General features: G+C 33.9%; 3 protein-coding genes across 10 annotated transcripts in view; all 3 read left to right on the top strand.

Moving 5' to 3' along the window:
• The first annotated feature begins 161 nt into the window (after positions 1–161).
• LOC149730890 (integrin alpha-D-like) lies at positions 162–6,161 on the top strand. 3 transcript variants are annotated; one of them, XM_089884164.1, is made up of 11 exons: positions 162–253; positions 847–1,045; positions 2,190–2,379; positions 2,964–3,081; positions 3,140–3,293; positions 3,361–3,424; positions 3,866–4,008; positions 4,856–4,985; positions 5,245–5,359; positions 5,901–5,974; positions 6,076–6,161. In XM_089884164.1, exons 2-11 carry the CDS (start codon positions 867–869, stop codon positions 6,133–6,135), a joined length of 1,227 nt encoding a protein of 408 aa, XP_089740290.1. In that variant the 5' UTR covers positions 162–253; positions 847–866; the 3' UTR covers positions 6,136–6,161. The 3 variants fall into 3 exon arrangements, with proteins under 3 accessions (XP_089740290.1, XP_089740289.1, XP_089740292.1); XM_089884163.1 differs by having other exon boundaries at positions 196–377; XM_089884166.1 differs by lacking the exon at positions 162–253 and having other exon boundaries at positions 436–1,045.
• LOC149730889 (uncharacterized) lies at positions 6,023–17,864 on the top strand. 6 transcript variants are annotated; one of them, XM_089884145.1, is made up of 20 exons: positions 6,023–6,161; positions 6,429–6,540; positions 6,591–6,700; positions 7,178–8,359; positions 9,026–9,158; positions 9,375–9,430; positions 9,930–10,032; positions 10,256–10,314; positions 10,478–10,516; positions 10,944–10,994; positions 11,661–11,717; positions 11,941–12,011; positions 12,276–12,396; positions 12,463–12,548; positions 13,088–13,220; positions 13,561–13,709; positions 14,029–14,201; positions 14,943–15,097; positions 15,267–15,503; positions 15,954–17,864. In XM_089884145.1, the coding sequence occupies exons 4-20, from the start codon at positions 8,291–8,293 to the stop codon at positions 17,361–17,363; spliced, it is 3,102 nt and encodes a 1,033-aa protein (XP_089740271.1). In that variant the 5' UTR covers positions 6,023–6,161; positions 6,429–6,540; positions 6,591–6,700; positions 7,178–8,290; the 3' UTR covers positions 17,364–17,864. The 6 variants fall into 6 exon arrangements, with proteins under 6 accessions (XP_089740271.1, XP_089740272.1, XP_089740269.1 ...); XM_089884146.1 differs by lacking the exon at positions 6,591–6,700; XM_089884143.1 differs by having other exon boundaries at positions 6,591–8,359.
• Positions 17,865–18,080: 216 nt separating this feature from the next.
• The window catches only part of LOC149730888 (G patch domain-containing protein 3-like), a 6,019-nt gene continuing 2,420 nt past the window's right edge, over positions 18,081–21,679 (top strand). Inside the window, exons 1-5 of the mRNA XM_089884160.1 lie at positions 18,081–18,402; positions 18,920–19,109; positions 19,837–20,016; positions 20,624–20,757; positions 21,351–21,506. Of these exons, the coding sequence (XP_089740286.1) occupies positions 18,234–18,402; positions 18,920–19,109; positions 19,837–20,016; positions 20,624–20,757; positions 21,351–21,506 (829 nt within the window). The 5' untranslated portion in view covers positions 18,081–18,233. The remainder of the gene's footprint in view (positions 18,403–18,919; positions 19,110–19,836; positions 20,017–20,623; positions 20,758–21,350; positions 21,507–21,679) is intronic.

Raw genomic sequence — 21,679 nt, 5'->3', positions numbered from 1 at the left:
TCGTTCCTTTTTCCCGTTGCATTTGGTAGTAAACGAAAAAAATAAAGAATTATGTAAACATATCCTCATGACGCAGAAAGAGTATTGTGAACTGTTAAAAAAACGAATGAAAAATATTAGATACCATGTGTTACGTGGATATCATATTACACCACAGTAATACATCAACCTAAAGAGGTTGCTGTTACAGCATGGGAATCAAACTACAGAAAAAGAGTGGTTGGTTAGTTGAATGGTGGCACACAAGATAAAGGTATATACAATGAAAATTAAAACGGACGTGATGCTACAACGTTGTTTAATAAGTGACTGGCTATACAGTAGACCTTTATCCGACCTGTAATATGCATCCTATAGTAGCAACAGTTTATATAAAGGTAAGCAATAGCAATAAATATTAATGTGTATATAGGCGACATCTTAGTTTTAACTTAAAAACAGCGGAAACCGCTGAACAGCCATTAAAACAAACTTAAATTTATTTAAACTTGTCAGAATTATTTTTACAAAGTTTGAACATTACGTTAAAATGTTTTAGCGATCTTAAACTGTTAGAATTATTGTTTAAGCTACTAAGCATAATAATAACAAAGACATTATGTTTACATCTTCGACAATAATAAAAGACGTCGCGCAATCGTATAGACGTGCATACAATTTTGTGACTCATTATTTCCTAGTATCTGCATTAACCAGTCTAATTGAATCGACCATTGCGTAACAATTAACATCTGTTGATATTATTTCGCTTCGTTCAGACAAGAATACATGTTTGACATACAGCTAGGTCGTCTGGTGCGACAGCAAGTTACTTCTGTAATGATTAAGAGTTTTTGTTTTATATAGGAAAGGTAGCCGTACAGAAAATGGAACCTATTTTTCTAAATGTGTTTATTATTTCAATAATAAGCACAACGAGTGCTTTTAACATAATTCCGTCCGAATTAACGAAGTCAGTAACTCTTAACGCGTCAGCGGTCAACTCGACAGGACCAACGTATTTTGGAACAAGTTTCTTTTTAAATCCTTCTTCAGGCAATCACCAGTAAGTATGTAATAAACAAATTTAATATCGATTTCTCTACTATGACTATTTCACTTAATTGGGTACCCTACCTAATCTATTCCTTTTTTACATTTTTTTTAAAATAGGTAACTTAAAAATGAAAATTGCGTCAGGCACTAATTAAGCAGTGTTTGACACACGTTACTAATCGGTTATTGGTTTAATTTGGGATTTCTCAAGCCCTTGTTATGAGTATTAGATGAGACACCTTTCCATTCTATTTTTATTCCTATTTGTAAGTACTGAAGCAAAATTCAAGAAATATAAAACCACTTCCTCACGACTCCCATATAGGCCGTTGTTAATTGTTTAAAATATGATCCGGAAATTTGGATATTATGTGCTAAAGGTGTCCCGTCTTACCCCACAAAATGTAATTTACTTGATCCTCACATGACAAACGACAGTCGTTATAACACAGATGTTCTGTGTCCATACATATTATAAAACGGCTAAATATACATATATTATAAAATGTACAAACCGGCAATCTCCCATTGATATATTTCATGTTATGGTAAATAACCAATTACCCGAACCGACAATGTAATCTTTCAGCCTATAAAAACCCGGAAGAGATTCGTTCACCGCGTTTATATATCAGCTCATAATAGCAGCTCTTACGTAACAACTTATGATTCATACGTAACAGTTAAATTAGATTTCTTTGTTTCGAATATTACAATAGTGTTTATGTTACGTATAATGAAAAATGCACAAAATCGAGAAGCGTACACGGATAATTCCATGCGAACTAGCCTATAGTGCGGTTTTATAATATCTTGAATGTTCTTGTTTACTACCAAATAGGACAAGAAAAAGAAATGAAAAGGTGTGCCATCTATCCGAATCTTACTATATAGTGTGGTGGGGGAAGATGGAACACCTTTAGCACAAAATATATAAATATCCTGATCGTGTTTTAAACAATTAACAACGGTCTGTGAAAGTCGCGAGGACAAGGTTTTATAATTTCTTGAATGTTCTTTGTTTGCTACCAAAATGTACGAGAAAATAGAATAAAAAGGTGTCCCATCTTCCCCCATTCTACCATATATATCAAAACCTAATTTTAAAAATATCACACAACAAAACGACTGTAAAAACTTTTTACCGTATCCAGGTTATTGGTCGGTTCGCCTCTTTTGAATTCTGGTTCACAAACCGAACCCAGCGGAGGACTTTCTTTTTGTGAGTTTAGTTTCACCGATTCGGTTCCAAGTTGTAAACCAATCTCACCAGGCACGCCAGCGCTGGTTGCTGGAGATGCTGTTGGTTTATCATTTGCTGCACAGGCAGACGGGAATATAACTGTAAGTTACAAGTTTAATGATTTTGATGTGTTTTTTTTTTAATCCGATACCTGATTTAAAAGATTGTTACTTAATATTTAATATATTAGAGTGGGTTAAAATAGGACGAGCAAGGTAAGATAGATTTTCGTTCTCTTTTCTCGTCCCATTTGGCACGTGGTAGAAAAAGAATACATTATATAAAGGTACCCCCACGACTTTGAAAAGAGAGAAAACACGATCAGAAAATATAGATTTTGGGTGCTAACAGTATTCCATGTCATCGGATAGTAGTATTTTTAATCTTTGATACCAGTATATACAACTTAAACGAAGGATATGTGCTTAAGTGTCCCATCTTTCCCCATTGTACTATATATACAACTTAAACAAAGGTTATTCCAAGAAAATGTTTAAGTTTATTGCTAAATAGTATAGATATCTGCCATGTATGTAACAAGTTCTGTTTTTACCGGAAAACAAACTTTTTTTGTTAGAACTTTTTTAAATGATTAGACTTAATTTCTTTGTATTGATCGACGCCGTTATGTTTAAATAATTCCCTTCGTGTTCTGTTTGTGATTAGTAGCAAACTTTTACTGCAGGCGTGTGCGCCTTTGCGGCCAAGTTACTGTGACGGAGAACTGGAACATTTAGGTTACTGTTACGCGGGTACTGAGTTTGGAAAAACGTGGATGTCAATATCAAGAATAGATCCTTTTGGTAACAAGAATGATAAATAAAACACCTTTTACCACGGATGCTCAACATTTTTCTTTAGAGTGTCCGAAGGTTGACATTTTGTTTCTGTTGGACGGTTCGGGTTCTATTGTTGAAAGTGATTTCGAAATAATGAAAGAATGGATTGAAAATATAACTCTCTCCTTTGATATTTCTAGTAACGGATCAGTTGCTGTAGGTCTCATGCAGTTCTCGTAAGTACAACAACAAAACTTTGTTCTGTATATTGCGTACATTTGGATAAATATGTGATCTTTACAGGCACTTTTCTCTAACGAAAACAGAGTTTCAAATTGGGATGTTTACAACTAAAGAAGAAATAATGGTAAATATATTTGAGTGATTTGTGAACATACAAAACAGCTTTTCTGTCGGTTTAGACCAGTGGTTCTTAAACTTTTTTGTGTGCTTCACCATTTTAACAAAGATGCTTGTCAGATTTACCCCCAACGTGTAATATTGAGCTCGTTTATTAAAAAGCTAAGACAACTATTACATCAGTTATATTTAATTGCGACGAATGCGTTGTTCAATGTGATAAAGTACTACAATTGGAACATTTTTTTCTGTCCCAATAACTGATGTGCGGATTTCGATTGGTAGCTCATTTACCCTCTAAATACGAGTAATTTACCCCTAGTGGTAAATTTCTCCCGGTTTCAGAAACGCTGGTTTAGAGTTTACGCTCTGCAACGTCGTCTCGACTTCATGTATTTAAGCTGCCCGTATCAGTGTGAATACGAGTTTAACATTTTGTGTTTTATAGGCAGCAATGAAAAATGTGACGATCAAGAAAGGCAATACTTATACAGCAGATGCATTGCGAAGATCAATAGCAGTTTTTCAGAAATCTTCTCGTTATAATGATACGAATACAAGGAAAGTTATCGTGCTGCTGACAGACGGAGAGTAAGTTCATATTTGTTTTGCATGGCGGAATACATAAGTTACTTAATTAATTAGGGTGCTTTTCAAATCTTTCGCTTGTGAATAAAAAACTATAAAACGTTTCGTGTATAAACGGATTTACAAATGAAAGTACCGGCACAGTGGTTAATAGGCTATGCTTCTAACCTGGAGATTTTGGTTCAGGGCTTACCGCTGCTTTATATTGTGGGCGTATGTGATTTTGGCAAGAAACGTATAACGGTAATTTCTCTAACCTAGTGGCCTATTACTGTCTAAAAATATTGCCATACAATAAAAAAGAGGGATATCCAAATATAATTACAAAGCTTGGGAAATAACGTTCGAAATTGTCAGCCCTACATTAAAAAAAGGAATATCCAAAATTAATCACTCACAAAGATACCTGCGTTGTAACTAAGTATAGGCACAAGGTGTATGAAACACAACCCCCTAAACGATAAGATAACGCAAGTTACATTCGTTATTCAATCAAGCAACAATGCAAATGATTTAGTAATGATGGGAAAGGTGGGACAACTTTATTACATAATGTTTATATGTCCTGATCGTGTTTTAAATAATTAACAACGGTCAACTAGAGTCGCAAAAAACACGGTTTTATAAAACTTTAAATTTTTTGTTAACTAAAATATGGGTCGAAAAAATAAAATGAAGAGATGTCCCACCTTCCCCCACCCTACTATGAATGCAAAAAGTTGACATGCATTGCATGCTGCTTTCTCAAACATAACAGTTGACATTGAAATATACACTCTCCCTATATTGAACAATTAATTCACAGTTGTTAACACTAGGCATCTTTAACGCCAGCACCAATTTCTTGCAGAGCTACGGATACCGCAAGTTTGAGTAGCACTGCAGATCTTGTTCGTAGCCAAGGTATCACCATCACAGCCGTTTTAATCACAGAAAAGGTTCTTCCATCTGAAAGATCGGCTGCAGTTGCTCAAATGCAGGTATAGTGTATTAATTACCAAGAGATAAATTTAAAACTGTTGAATCAATGGAGAAACTAAGTATTTTTGTACTTTTTAACGAAATCAATAAAAAAAAATTACTTGAGTTTTATATGGTTTTAAAAATATCTGTAAAATTTTTGCTAACAGCGAATTACTATTCTTCTGCGCATGGGCAGTTATAGCGGAGTAGGACCCTAAACCAATATTAAGCGCCACTGTGGCAGTATATCTGGCTTAAATTTTGCTTTTTAAATAGCTCATAGTGAACGGGGTAGCAGGAAATCCTAGCGGCGTATTTGTTGTTGGAACCACAGCAAATTTGGATTCAGTTATTCGAGCAATCACGCAGAGAATTCAATCGACTTTGGAAGGTATACGTGCTATGTAAATACGTTCCATAACACAAGACCATAAACTATTTAATTTGGATATAGTAGGGTGGGGGGGAATAGGACACATTTTTATTCTATTTTCTCGCCCCATTTGGTGGTAAATAAAGATTAATTAAAAACAACCTAAAACCGTTTTCTCATGACTTACATAGATCGTTGCTAATTGTTTAAAACACGATCAGAATGTTTGGATATCATGTGCTTAAGTTATCCCATCTTACCCTACAGTAATATATGAACAAAATTCTTGTCAACTTTGAGCAGTATTAGCAACTTCATATTAGGCGTTAGAAATTTAGTCATACCGTTCAATTTTTACAACTTTTTTTTTAATTCTGCAGCTCAGTAATATATAATTCTGCAGCCCAGTAATATATAATTCTGCAGCCCAGTAATATATAATTCTGCAGACCAGTAATATATAATTCTGCAGACCAGTAATATATAATTCTGCAAGCTCAGTAATAAAATTCTGCAGCCCAGTAAAATATAATTCTGCAGCCCAGTAATATATTTTTAGGTGGTTCGGGCAATGCACAATCAAATTCCGGCGTTAGATATTCTGAAACTGGATTTTCGGCTGTAAATTCACAAGTACGTAAATAGCATATAGTCGTTTTATTTTTGCATGAATTTTATGTTGTGTTATTGTGCTGTTTTTGTTGTTACTTTTCACCAACGTGACGTTGTGGAAGAAAACGATGGAACTTCTTGCTACGTGCTGCTACGGACTGATGAATTCCTGTTACATATAACATTCCAATATGTTGCTGGATAAAACGTGAGTATAAATGCTAGTTTATGGGTAACTTAATGCATTTCCCACAATGTCAAACAAGCATAAAAATGCATTTCCCACAATGTCACCTATATGTGGTAACTCGTAAGCAGATATGATGTGAATATGCAGTAGGGCAAACGTGTTATAACAAAGTCGTTGCCTTGCAAAAAAACAAGGTTTTTCATTCAATATTTTTTCCCACATAATAAACTTAATGCTGCAGAATATAGAAACATTTTCGTAATTATCGTTTATATTTTTTCTCAGAAAAACGTTTCTTTACAAGACTACAAATATTTCTTCAGCCATATGTATATTGATATGTCAAGCTTTGGTATCAGCAACCTGCAGACCAAAGTGTTTATTAACAGATTATCAGGTAATTATAATGAACCGCTCAAGCATTTTTTTCACAAATTTTGATTTCAGGTGAAAACTGACAGAACGCCGGTCCAAAAACCCCCAAAATGTTTACACTTTTAAACCTAGACTCCGATGGATTAAACTGCTTGATTCGTCTGGAATAAAAATAAAGTGGGGTAAGATGGGATACCGTTACCACCGAAATCCCAGATTTTACGACCGCATTTGGGTCAATAGAACAACAATGCTGTTTGGGTTACGCTTATATATTTTTTAAATATTCTTTCTTTACAACTAAATTGGACCAGAAAAGAAAAATGTCAGACTCTACGCAGCTATGCTATATCTACAACGTCTAATTGTTAGCACGAAGCGACGAGTATATACAAACTTACAAAGTATAGGTCTACAATGTGCCATAGTATAGGTCTCCCTATTTCTGTAATAAGTCCATATAGTTCTATAGTTAGTACATGAAGTCTGCGACTTGGGCACTTTTAACTGTGGATTTATTCTATAACACTACCATTGTAGGCGGATGTGTCTTTATGGGCAAGACACTTAACGGCAGTTACGCTCCAACCCAGTGGTCACTAATGGGTTGTCCAAATTATCACCCACACATAAAAAATAATAATTTAAGTAACATACAGGTTTACTGGTAAGCTGGTACGAGGTGTATAAAAACACGTGTTATACCGGTTGCTCTAAAATAAAGCAAGTTTCATCCATCCATCTATCCATTCATTCATTTCTTCATGAACTTCAAACGTGTACATTGGGTGTACGTGCGGCAGCAAATGTATAGGCCTACAAGTATTATGAAACAACGAACCACTTTATTCTGCATTGGCAAGGCAAATAATTGCAGACAAACAACAATAACTAATATTACCGAGAACTGATGGTTTGTCGATCAAGTCATGCGTCGCACGCTATCTTAACTAAACATATTTTTAATTATTTGGTTCCATCTAGGGTTAAGTTAATTATTATTAAATGTTATTTCGAATGGGTTGCTTAGGTTACAAAACGCGTTAATGAGTTGTATAAATGTATATCTTCCGCTGCACCAGCTATACTGACCACTTTAAATTGTCAACTCTGCTTGAAAAGTAGCGGCTTAAAAGTTAAGGCTTTTTGCCATGTAGCGCAGATCAAAGTAGAGGTAACAAGTTACATGCAGTTAAATTAACAACGCTCTTGTGGAGCCGTGGTCACACTATACCAAATGTGGTCATTTACTATACCAAATGGGACTAAACTAGATCGATTACAAAATGTCTTATCCTACTTCACCCTATACTGTATATTTTCCGTGTTTTTACCCCTGCTATATTATTTAAGCAGTAGTGTGATATGGTCAGACGCAGATTAGGTAACAAATTATATACTATAGAAAAAAATCCAACTAATGTCGCGAACAAGGCTTTTTTCTTCCGATTAAATGTAAATATGTTTTAACTGTGTTTTAACAACTATTGTTTTGTCGCTACGTCCTGTCTTTTGGTTTAAATATGTCTAAGTATTCACTACTGTAATCGAAGAGACAAATAAAGTTGTTATGCATTAGGGTGGGGGGAGATGGGACACCTTTTAACTCTATTTACTCGTCCTATTTAGTAGTTAACAAAGAACATTCAAAACTATCCACATGGACTTCCACAGACCGTTGTTAATTGTTTAAAACACGATCAGTATATTTAGATATTATAAATGTGCTAAAGGTGTTCCATCCTTCCCCACCCTACTATATAGTTATTAACATGGGCGGTTCAAGCAGCAGTGTTATCCGACCCGATCCTCCGAAAGATAATAGGCCTATATCTAGAGCGGTAAGTACATATTACAACTAATGCAATCAATATATATGTAGAAGCATGTATAGTAGGGTGGAGGAAGATAGGACACCTTTAACACATAATTTCCAAATAGCCTGATCGTGTTTTAAAGAACTAACAACGGTCTGTGGAAGTCGTAAGGATACGGTTTCATAATTCTTTGAATGTTCTTTGTTTACTTGGAAAAAGAAAACATAATAAAAAGGTGTCCCATCTTCCCCCGCCCTAATATATAATGATATTTCCGATCTGCATACAATGCTCGATTGAGGCGGTGCTTGGAACTCTTGTGTGCAAATAGATATCGGCTTTCGCATTACCGAATTTCAATACATTACGTGGTTTGAGATTACCCACTGTACATAAACTTTTAAATAGCTGCAATTTATGGTTTTCTAAACCTGAAGTATATAAGTGTAATTATACGCTAGCCCGCATAATAGTAGTGTAAAGGAATATGGAACACCTTTTCATTATATATTCTCCACGCAATTTGATCGTAAACATAAAACATTCAAAGAATTATAAAACCGTATCCTCACGACTTCCATAGACCGTTGTTAATTGTTACACGATCAAGTTATTTGGACAATATGTGCTACAGGTGTTCTACCCTATACTATAAACGTGTTTAGAACTTAACCACCGTTTATATATTAGTCTACTTCTGGACCTGGAGTGCCACATATCCAAAAGAGAGACGTGGCAGTTGCATGCAACAACTTGGTGGTAAAATCTGTAACGAAAGACGAACTGCGACGTCTTACATCGGCAAACCGCCATTCACTTACAGGTATATTAAATATGTCATATTCCATGATGACTTAATAGTAAACTTGTGTCGAAACATTTTTTAAAGCTACATCAACAGAATAGCGTTTTCGAAAATTAAAGGGCATTTTTTTTACTGTGACCGAGAAATGGGAATGTTTCTCATAAAAGGGAATACTCGGATACTTTTCGCCATGTTTCTTTTCTCTCTCGTGTTTCTAAAGGTCTTCTTATTTAGACGGAAGCGTCATTGATAACAGTGAGTCAGAATTTGATGGAAACAGTGCATATATCGTAAGTGTTAGGGGTGGTAAAGCTACTTCAGCATATTATTTTGGCCATCCATACATAACAGATTATTGAAACAAGACAGGTTTCTGTTAAAGTTTAGTGGGGTAAAATGGAACATGTTTTTATTCTCCTTGCTCGTTGGTAGTAAAAACAAAGAATGATGTGATTGATCACCTGCACCAATATGGGTTTAGGTGGTAAAGTCGTTTCATATTTTCCTGTAGTGCTATACTTATTAGTTTGGCCCTAGCTAATCCTCAAATCTTGTACTTATGCAAGACACTTATTACCGCCAGTTGCCCCAACCCAATTGTCCCTTATGGGTTGTCAAAGTTGTCAGTAATGCATTATAAAAATCCACCAAATTATTGCCCATAAAGTTAAATCTGTGGTTAACAAAAGGTGTATAAAACACAATAGGGCCTGGCAACATTAAACACACTTAGTCCTGGCTACTGTTGCCCGTCATGTGAAGATAAACAGGTTACATTCTTATATTCAGATACAAAATGCTTCTAACAATGGGGAAGGGGATAACTCATCAAGTGTGTTGGTCACATGCAACAGATTGATGGTGTATTTTGTATCTAATGGCATTACTCGAGGTAAAAGTAGTTTTATGTTGCTTGCATGATACATAAGGCATAGACAGTGTACAATCAGTCAAAAAATTATATACTTGGTAACTCATAAGCAGGCACGAGGTTTGTGAAACAAGTTACATTCATTTATGTGTTGACATGTGTTGTAATGTCTAGTGGTTTAAATAAATATTATTATTTATTTTTAAATTCATATGTTGCAATTGGATTTGGATTTTACTTACAGACTCCCCTGTACCATATCTAACCCCTGACAGTGAATATGATGAAAGCACACGATCTATGGTATGCGCAGGTTTTTCATTCCATTTTTGGTTTAAAAGCTATGCAAATATTTAAAAAAAATCAAACAATAAGTTAAAAAACAAATTTTATTGTTAAATGTTAAACTAATTAGTTTTGACTTTTTCCCAAATAATTATATAGTAAATGATTACATTCAATTCAGGAGGATTCTGAAACCGAAATTGAAAGTAATTTAGAAGAGGTGATTCTTTGTTTTGTATTGTTTGATTTTAACTGGATGTAATAAGGTTGAAGTCAATTGCTTCAACCCAGTGGTCCCTTATAGGTTTTCCAATCTGTCACCCATACAATAAAACAAATGAAACAAACAAAAAATAACCTAATCACCCACAAATTTACATATGATAACTTGTAAGTGCTGGGCACCAGGTGTATGAAACAAAACACTACTAATACAATGACGTTTGTTGCCTCACAACAGCAGAATAAATAAGATACTACATGATCCTGTTTTATGTCAGTAGTTAAATATAGAAATACAGAAAAAACCTATATTGTTAAACTACAACTACATGTACATAGCCAATAATAGGACATACTTTAACATTGTTATCTACAGGTTCTTGTATTTACCATGTATCGATAATAAAATGTTATATACAATTCAGGATGATGGATCAACAGGTGGTTTGGGGAATATAGAAGAAGTTGATGAAAAGGTAATGGTGACTTTTGAGCAAAGTCTGAATTATCAAATTGTTTTATTCGTGTCAAAAAGTTTGTAGCATTGGTCTGTATAATGTGGGTACCTTGGTAACTTAGATATTCAGCTTAGTTGTCATTGGGTATTTTATAATTTGTATGATTGAGATCCAATATATTTATAGAACACACTGACTAAACTATGTGTTAATATATAAGACTGCTACAATTCTCCACATTGGTGTCCATGGGTAAGACACTTCACAGCAATTGCTCCAACCTAGCACTGTCCAAATTGTCAGTCTTAGAGAAAATGAGAAAAATCTAAACAAAAACTATTGGTTACAAAGTTACAAATACCTGTTTCATGAGTTTTGTGTTCCACCGCCATACATAAGTAAGTCATGTGCGACCCTGGGCAGACACAAAGCACCAATTTCTTGTGAATACTAATGGTAATTAAATTATAAAGCTATTGGGTAATTTTTGTCAACTTTGTCAATGTCTAAACTGGGAGTCATAAATTACCGAAAAAGGAGTTAAAAAATAACTAGCCACAAAATGACATGGTAACTTATGAGCGGGTACAGGTGTATGAAACAGGACCACATGTGCTATAACGACTGTCTTTAGAAAAATATGCTATATTCATGAATTACTAAAACATTTTTTTTTATTTTTAGGATGATAGTTCCAATGATGCGTTGGAGTATGAAACAGAAGTTTCTGAGACTGTGACGGTAGTTTTTAACAGTCAAAGTATTTGTGATTCAGTGTTAATTGGGTTGTGCAACAGTGTTTAAATTAGAGTATATCCTAGCGATGGTATATTTACTGTAACATGCTAATATGTGGACACAAATGTACAAATGTAAGAAAAACCATTTATAAATAGATGTACAAAATGAATTCAGGCATTGGGATAATAATTTAAAGTAATTCTAAGAGTTTTGTTAATTTCAGATAAAAAATAAAATTACCATTACAATGGATTTCACTGAAGAAGTGGAAAAGGTGGTAAAAAGTCTTAAAAGGTATTTAAGCCAATTTATGCTTGTGCCTGTGTTTTGTCATTATATAATAATCTTGGCAAAATGATGATTAATGTTACAGCCACAAGGTGTTACTTTGTATTTGTTGCATAGCCGGTGTTTTTAATTTTTTTATTACAAGCAATAAAAAAAGGATAAAAAAATTCACATATCCTCACTTTAAGGGAATTTTGTGTTCCAATTGCAAATTAGCCTTTCTTTCTTTTGATGCATCACAAAGAACCATCGTTGCTTTAATGTTAACAGGAATGAAGACACTGTTAAAAAAGAGAAAATTGAAGAGCAAAAGAAATTTCTGCATAAACTTTTTGTAAGAAGAGAAACCAGACATCAAATCAATGCAGAGCAACAAACAGACTTTAATCAGGTACTCGGTTTACTATATTCACTAGTTCAGTGTGCAAAATAATTTGTACAATGCCTGTGTTATTAGAAATCTGTTGATTTATTTATCAATCCGAACGAAACAGAAGCACCAAAGCCTGAAGAACCTACAACTAAAAAGAAAGCACTATATAGGTTTGCTCAGTGTACCTCTGTAATGTACATAAAAAATACATAATGACAAATCCTGATAAGCAATAATGCTTCTTGAAATATTGTAAATATCTCTCTATATATTTTCTATTTTTCTCCATGAATTTTGTAACAGATATCGGCTATGGTCTTCGAAAACGATGTGCATCATGTCCTGTATGTTTCTTGCGATAACACTGTTTTTCTTTCTATTTAAATCACCCAGTGACCAATTGCGAATTTCCAAGAGCAAATATTGATTACCAAACTCGGAAAGTTATTGAGCAATTTTTATTTAGTGTTTTTCCAAGGCCACGCTACCACAACTATAGCAGTAATAAGCTACAAACCAGCTATTCTCCATCTGTGAAATTAAACAAATAACTACAAGTAACATACTTGGTAACTCGTAAGCTGGCATGAGGTGTATTACACAAAACACCCATGTTTAACGACTGTTGTTTTCACCCACGCAAGGATAAAGTTAGTTACATTCATTCATTCAACCTTTGCACAATTTACAATTTTATGTATTTTTGTAGTGAAGAGAATATTGCTTTGTTTTCTGATTTGGAAAAATATGCGATAAATGTAGAGAAAGTGACATCATCAACTTTTACTTTTGCCGATCTAATGGAAGAACTTTTTATTGGACAACTTACAGATTTGGAGAAGGTTAATATTTTATCTGTTTATTCTCACTATTTTAACTAAAATGAAGGATAATGAAGTATTATTTAAAAATTTAACAAGTTATTATTTTCTTTAAATCTAATATAAAAAAATAGTAAACAGCGTTAATTATATATTTTCAATCCCAAAGCTGGAGGGATAGTAACACTTTTATACTAAGAAAATTCAACCCTTTATTCATATTAAATAAACTCTTTAAACTAATCGGTTATTTCTATTAGTTTTTTTTTTAATAATATATTGCAGTGCACCCTATTGCTTAAATTAGTTTCATTTAAGCAATGTTTTTTAGTGTAATTAAATTACTTATATATCTAAACAGGTGAGAATATTATTCCACTGGATAACTTCACAAGATCTTAATGCTATAGAGTTTGAAGATGATATTCCTGAAGACACCCCGCTATTTTATCTTCGTGCAATCAAACAAGAGAAAGGAACTTACCCAGCGTTGTTTTTGCGATTATGCGGGTATAAAGTGATATTTTTAAATAAACGTTGTATGGTTGTGGCTAAACTACAACGGTTGATACACAGCAGAGGAATATTCTTACTTCCTTACAAACTTTGTACAGATACAATTATTACTTACCCAGAGTTTTAAATAATTTAGAAATCTGGTGTAATGAAACACCATGTATACCCATGTATTCTGTCAGTTTGGTGGTAATTTCCATTTTAAATTTAAAAGTGGAGCTCTTTAAAATCGAATTTAAAAAAGATAAATAAAACACAAATTATTTGTTGTTTTAATAAAATATTGCTTTTATTTGAATCAGTTTTTATTCAGAGCTGCTGGTTTACATGCCAAAACAATCAAAGGTTATGTAAAGTGCGTTGGTTATCATCCCGATCATAAGTTTGGTGGTCCTGATGAAACACTTTATGGGAGTTGGAATGGAGTCTTGATTGATGGACAGTGGAGATTGATTGACACACACTGGGGCTCTAGACATATAATAGGTATATTAAAAAAAAAAACTTTTTTGGGGGGATGAATATTTTTTACAACAGCCGGCGCATGGTATAGTGGTTAGCGGCTGTAATCCAGAGGTAATAGGTTCAAGGCTTGACGCTGCTACCATTGTGGGCGTATGTGTCCTTGGGCAAGACACTTAACGGCAATTGCTCCAACCCAGTGGTCACTAATGGGTTGTCTAAGTTATCAGCCATACATAAAAAAATAAATAATTACCCACAAAGTAACAAACATGGTAACTCGTAAGCTGGCACGAGGTGCTAAACCCGTGTGATAACGAGTGTCGTTTTCCGGCCACGCAAGGATAAAGTAAGTTACATTCATACAACCAATATTGGGGTTGGAGCAATTGTAAATGTAACTTACTTTATCTTTGCGTGGCCGGAAAACGACAGTCGTAATAACACGGGTGTTGATACACCTCGTACCAGCTTACAAGTCACCAATTAAAGTATGTAATTTTGTGGGTGATTATTTGTTGGAGAATTTTTTTATGATGGCTGACAATTCGGACAACCAATTAGTGACCACTGGGGTGGAGCAATTGCCCACTGGGTTGAAGCAATAAGTGTCTTGCCCAAGCACACATACGCCCATGATGGTAGCAGCAGAAACACCTATGCGAATTACATTTATAATATTAAAACATCACGTTTTTGTCCTTATAAACAAGTGTAAAACAGAATTTAATATTTGTTTTAACATTTTTCATGTTTTATGCACAGAGGATGATGATTTAGAAATCAAGGATTGGAATACAAAGTACAGATATGAGGAACATTATTTTCTCACTGATCCTGATCAACTAATCAGCACTCACTTTCCTGATGATGTTGAATGGCAATTACTGCGAAAACCAGTAACTCTTCAACAGTTTAATGTGTGTATATCCTATTCTCATTTTATGGGATAACTTTGAGGTGTTTTATGTGAAGACTTAACCATTTTGCTTCAATGTGTTTTTGTGTTCAGATTTTGCTAGAGTTTACTGTCAAAATATTTTACAAGTTTTTGTGCAGAATTTTAGAGCAGGTTATTTTACTACTCAGGATTCTGTAAGACACTGGCCAATTTTCTACAAACTACAAATGAAGTTAAAGTCACATGACTCAGGTGTGGTCCTCACTGATGAATATGGGTTTGTTCGAATTTTAATTGAACCTTCCAAGTTTGCTCGAACTGATGCAAAATTTAAAGCAATACTTAAAACAAGAGATAGGAAAAAGGAAATTGATAGAGTTCCTTTGAACCAGTACATTCTACAATACAGCGAGAGTCAATATGAGGTAAGTTAAAATCTATATTTGCAAATTTGCAATAAAAAAAACATGGGGCTTGAAAACAATACAATTAAATTATTAGATTGTTTATAACATAAATTTTGTTTGCTAAAAGATGAACCAGGTAATTATAACAGAACTGGCCTATTACATATAAAATTTCTTGCTTGGGGGTATGTAGGTGATGGATTTCGTGTTACTGTATACTTGATAATTTGGTTAAATCCTACTGTTTGGAGCAATTAGTGCAGTGCATGACCATTGAAAACCATCAGTTTACATGTATGTGACTCAAATCTTGTGTTCAATCACAATTCATGGAGTAAAACAGCATATTTTAACTGGTAAAGCATACTGATATTATAAAATTACTACAGGTCGCACCAAGTTTTATGCTTTTACTTAGATAATTATGTTTATTTGGTATTTACAACTTTTTATTTATTTGTGTTGAAGGTGTTTGAAATCTACATTCCGACACCTGGGAAGTACCAGATAAGGATCCATGCTCTCTCCAAGAAATTTTCGGAAAATTCTTTTACCTGCATGTCAGAATACCAAATTAACTGTTCTGACAAAAAAATGTCTAATGATCAAAGTTTGTCCGCTGTCCCACCATTTCCAAATTCGAGTTCATACTATGGACCTGGAAAAGAAGTCTCACAACTCAACATGACAGCAGTCTCTCATAAAGGACCTGTTGTTCAATGCGATGAAAATGGAGAAGCAAAAGTGGTTCTGCAGCTTCCTAAAGGAAAAGTTTGCTTAAAATTCACTCAAAGTTTGTTCAGTGTATTTAACGATAAGGATGGTATGAAAAGTTTTTCAGTCCACACAATTTTTGAACGAAACAAAAGAAATGTTGTTGTTTTTCGAGTTCGAGCACCAACTTATGGCAACTACTGTTTAATGTTGTACCAGAAAACCATTTCAGATGCTGAAGATGACAAACCTTTAAACCATTTCTGCTCTTATTTGGTTGTCTCTCAAAAACAAAAGAAAGGGGAAAACGCTCTTCCATTTCCAGATATTGGAGCAGACCAACTGGGAAAATGTTTGCCCAACTATGACACTGTTGGTCTCAGTATTTTATCACACAGTCCCAAAAATGATGATTTGATACAAGAAGCATGTATTGATGCAGACAGCACTGGTCAATGTTTCATCTCTTTTTCACACCAAGAGCCACTCTCCTTTTCCAGTGACCTTCTTTCAGCAGCTTCTTTGCCAAATATGAAAAATAATGTTTTAATTGAGACTACTGGTCAAGAAACAGTGTTCAGAATAAAGATACCAGCGAGCAATCCGAAGCTTGCACCGGTCGTGCTTATGGTTTATGCTGCCAGATCTAATGGAAGTATTCCTGGGGTTTACAAAATGCTGATCAACTGTAGCAAAGTTACCAGAGCTGATGAATCTTCATTAACCCCTAAAAATCGTACATGGGGGATTAATTTACAAGGGTTCAAAATGGGTCTTCATTTTAAGGGTTTTCAACATGCAGAGCCTGAGATCTGTTCACATTTCAAGTTTGAAAAGTGGATGACAAGTCTTCCAGTTTGTTCTTACAAAGGGGGAAATGATGTAAAACTATGCGTAGGCCTTTCCCAACCAATGGTTCTACAAATAGACCTTATACCACTAGGTAATGAAGCTAAAAATTCCCCATGTGATAAACTTACATCAGTGCAGCAATCCGACAGCACTTCAGCAACTTTTGTTCTTCGAGTTCCTTATAAAGGTTGGTTTTCTGTGAATATATTTGGGAGAAAAAAGAGTGATGACACTGGTTCTCTGCCTTGTTTGGGTCAACTGCTCATTACAGCTTCTCAGCCAAGCAGGTGCACAACTCCCTTCCCTGTATAAACTCTTAGAAATGATTTGTTGTGTCTTTAGCAGCAAGTCCATTGACCATGTTTACAGTAAAAAAAAAACAGTAAGTGAATGTTTGGATTATTTTTACCTGACAGCCACCAATGAAAATCCATCCTGGGCAGATTTTTTGCAAATGTATCCTGTCAAGAATATTTGTACATTTGACTCGCATACAAACTAGTTAGAGTCTGGGAAGAGATTTTATTTTGTTGTGCACAGGAAATATAATTCAATGAAAGTCGTCTATGTGCTTGTGTAACATATGATTGCCATAAATTTTGTGTTGTGATTTTTACTTTACTAAAAAAATTATACCAACACCAATAATAATCACTGTGTTATTTCATTTAAATAAAATAATAATAATCACAAATATGATTGTTTTACATACGCTTTAATGTGAACTTATTTATAAAAAAATATTTTAATTCGTTATATTTGTAAATACAGGCAATTTGAAGAGTTTTAAATAAAAAAATAACAGCAACTGTATATTTTTGATTGTGTAAGAAATATGTTGCAAGGAAACAGTTCAAACGAAAACTTTTACAACAATTACAAACATCTGACGTTTTCACGACGTTTTAAGTTTTCATTGACATTTCTATGTTGGTCTTTATCTTTTGTCGAAAATCTGGTATTCCCCCAAGTATTGAGAAATGTTTGCAAATAAAAACAAAGCGAGGTTTCTGGTTAAAATACTAAATATAGTAATATACGTGTGTTTACTTGAGCACTGACTGTAACGAATGTGTATATGTTTAACTATCCATTGTAAAATCATTTTCGGACATTTAAAGAGTGTAAACAACTAAGTTAAAACGTTCTTTTAGAAAATAGGAACATGTAAAAAGATATATCATGGAAAGTAGCTCTACGCCAGTGTTTGTCATTGTTCGAAACATACCGCTAAGTTATCGTTCCGCAGACTTAAGACGATTCTTCTCAGACGCTGTCGAAAATGAAAGTTTTTCTTGTTTTCACTTCAAACATAGACCTGAACATCGCCCACAAAAGCAACAAAAGAAAGGTAGCATACTGTAGTATAATTATAATTATCATCACTTATAAATTATGGATGAGTTTTTGTCAGACACAGTGGTTCAGGCGCTTGCATTGTAACCAAAGAGTAGGCTACCGATTGGATGCTCGACATCGATGCTGATAAGTGTTTTTATCCTCGGGCAAGACACTTAACGGACATTGCTCCATCTCGGTGCTAGTGAAGAGTCTCTTCCCCCACCTTATTTGCTAACCACTAACTACTAACCCCCCTAACCATCAACCCCTAAATCCCTAACCTAGGGGCCAGTCCGACATAATTTTTTTAAATGTTAAGCTTGTTTTGGCAGTTTGAAACAAATGTTGCCAGTGAAAAATACTCCCCTGCGTTATCTGATCTGTAATTTCAACTACTTACCCCTATAACCACTAAGCCTCAACTAATAACCCCTAACTACCAACCTTTAGCACTTGGTACCAGCTTATTATGTATGTACCATAAGATTCTTCACCAGTGCCAAACTAAGTATTAACAAATTCTTTAGATGTGAATACAGTTTCGATGAAGGAAACTTCAACATTCGTTTGCATTGCTTCACTAAGAACTTGTGCCCAGCGTCATAACTTTGTAACAAAATATAACAAGAAATATTGGGATGACAAAGAAGGGAATATGCTCACAGAAAAATGTATAATCAACTTGATATCAAAGAAGAACATTTCAAACTTAACTCAGTAAGTTAATCACCAATATCAATACTATCACTATAAAACTTTATTCTATATATATATATGTCCGTTTATAGCATGTTCTTTTAACATAACAAACTATCTGGATGATCTGTTATCACTGTTTATTCTCTTACGGCTTTTGGATGACCGTAGTAGTATTTTTGGTATGCATATATTTTATTCCCCAATTTTGTTTCTATTAGAAGTTTAACTTGATACTAATGAAACAAAAATTGCTCGTTTGTCTGCTAGGTGTAGCAACCACACTTATTTTCTTCCAATTAAATGTAAATATGTTTTTAACTGTAAGCGTGTTTTAACAACTGTTGTTTTGCCGCTATATCCTGTCTTTTCTTTAAAATATTTCTAAATCTTCGAAACCGTAATTGAAGAGACAAATAAATTTATTATTATTAAAACAGATGATCAAGGGATTAATGTATCTAACATAAGCACCAACCCTGAAATTTTATACACTACATTGCTCAGTAAACATATTTATTTTATATGAATGCTCATTGTGCCTCCACCGTATTTTTAAAAGTCTGACTTTTTAAAAGTCCCAAATATCCTGACTGTATTTTAAACAATTAACAACGTTCTATTGGAGTCGCGAGTACAGGGTTTTATAATTCTTTGAATGTTTTTTGTTCACTACCAAATGGAACGAGAAAATAGAATGAAAAGGTGTCCCATCTTTCCCCACCCTACTATAATTATGTTCTTGCAGATATTTAACCAGCAGTGAAAAAAGGCGGCTTGGTATCTCTGATACCAAAGATCTAAGTGTTGACGGTTTATTCAAGTTATCTGAGTTACAACCCCCTAGTAATGTAATGCCTCATGGAAATGTAGGAACGCCAGTCAAAGTTTTTCTAAACTTAGTCAGGGATTGTAAACTTCCACCAAAGTAAGTAAAGATCACATATTAGCTTAAGCATCATGCTGTTTAATTTTTGACAAAATCTGAAATGTTTCGTAACTTCGTTTATGCATAACATATGGTGCGAAAAGGCCAAATGAGCAACATCTGGGTACTGATTATCACAACGCAAAAAATTACAATTTTTGATCACTTTATACTTCATGATTCAGCAATGCTACTATTTAAGTGTCAATAAACTAATTTTTGTAGGTAAAATTGATATTATAATATAAATAAAAAAATATTTGAAATTCTGGATTTGAAATAAACTATTCTAAGTTATCCTAGAGTACCTAATTATTCTGTAATCTGCTTCCCCCAGTATATGCCTATATGTTGTATTCATTTCTCAATGTTAATTTTTGTTATAGATATATAATATATAACATTCTATTTCGTATAAATACGAAGTATCCTACCATTCGTTAGAAAAATCAACCATGCAAGTTGGAGAACCATTCCCCCCCAATGAATAAATATACCCCTTTAACAACCTATAATTTTGCAAGATAACCAGAAATCTTATTTACAAAATCACCATTTTTAATGTAATAAAACACATTATTTATATATTATAATTTTTTCAATCAAGCATCATAAAGAAATTGAAACTTGAGTTCCCTTCTACAGCAAGCAATAAACTTTATGGAAATGTTGGTTATAAATATCAATCATCTTTATCATGTGAGAAACCTACAAACACTGAAAATAATGAGACAGAAAGAGGTATTTGATAATTTCATGTTTCATTTATTGGTAGTAGCCAAACAATTGTATTTTTTGGGGTAAAATAATTGATAACCAGAGGATAACAGGTTCAAAGCTCAATGCTTCCTTGTTGCGCCATTGTAGGTGTGTCCTTGGACAAGACATTTATTGAATATTGCTGAAACCCAGTGGTAATTTGCTTATCCAAATTGTCAGTCATACAAATAAAGGAAAACTATAAAAAAATCGCCCACAAAATTCCATCCTAAAAAAACTTTTTTGCATGCATAAGGTGCATGAGCCATGCCCACCACATACTGTATGTAATAGGACACCTGTATAATTGTATATTACTATTCTGTTATTGAGTTTTTATCTAGATTTATATTCTTTTTTCAGTTCTTTGTCACTTCAGTAATTAGAAAAGATATTAACATTCGCCCTAGACTTTGATACTATCAACTGTGCATGGACTCAATAATTTTTTTTTTTGACGTGATATTACTTACAAATGTGTAATGTGACACTTTTTCTCATAAAAAATCGAATGCATTGTCGCCTGGTCAAGTTTATTTTTACCTAACATTTAACATAATATTAATGTTCATTAGATGATGATGCAGATTCAGATGATGGGGAAGAGTGGGAGAGACACGAGGCTTTCCATGATGATGTTACTTCACAGGAAAGATGCAAAGAGCGTTTATTTGAAGAAGATATTGAATTGAAATGGGAGAAGGGTGGAAGTGGTCTTGTGTTTTATACAGGTGTGTATGTGCTGTTATATATTTTAAAATGCATACCCAATGACATATCTTGATAATGTTCCCATATGGGTTGTTCAAATTGTATATCGAAGAAAAAACTATCGAAGAAACTTGTAACAGGAATAAGGTGTAATAGTATTTATGTATACCACACATTGACATGTTATAATTAA

The sequence above is a fragment of the Ciona robusta genome, chromosome 9 (genome assembly GCF_009617815.1).
Source record: "Ciona robusta chromosome 9, ASM961781v2".
NCBI classification, from domain to species: domain Eukaryota; kingdom Metazoa; phylum Chordata; class Ascidiacea; order Phlebobranchia; family Cionidae; genus Ciona; species Ciona robusta.
Note: the sequence above shows the minus strand (reverse complement) of the source record. Positions and strands in the feature narration are given on the sequence as shown.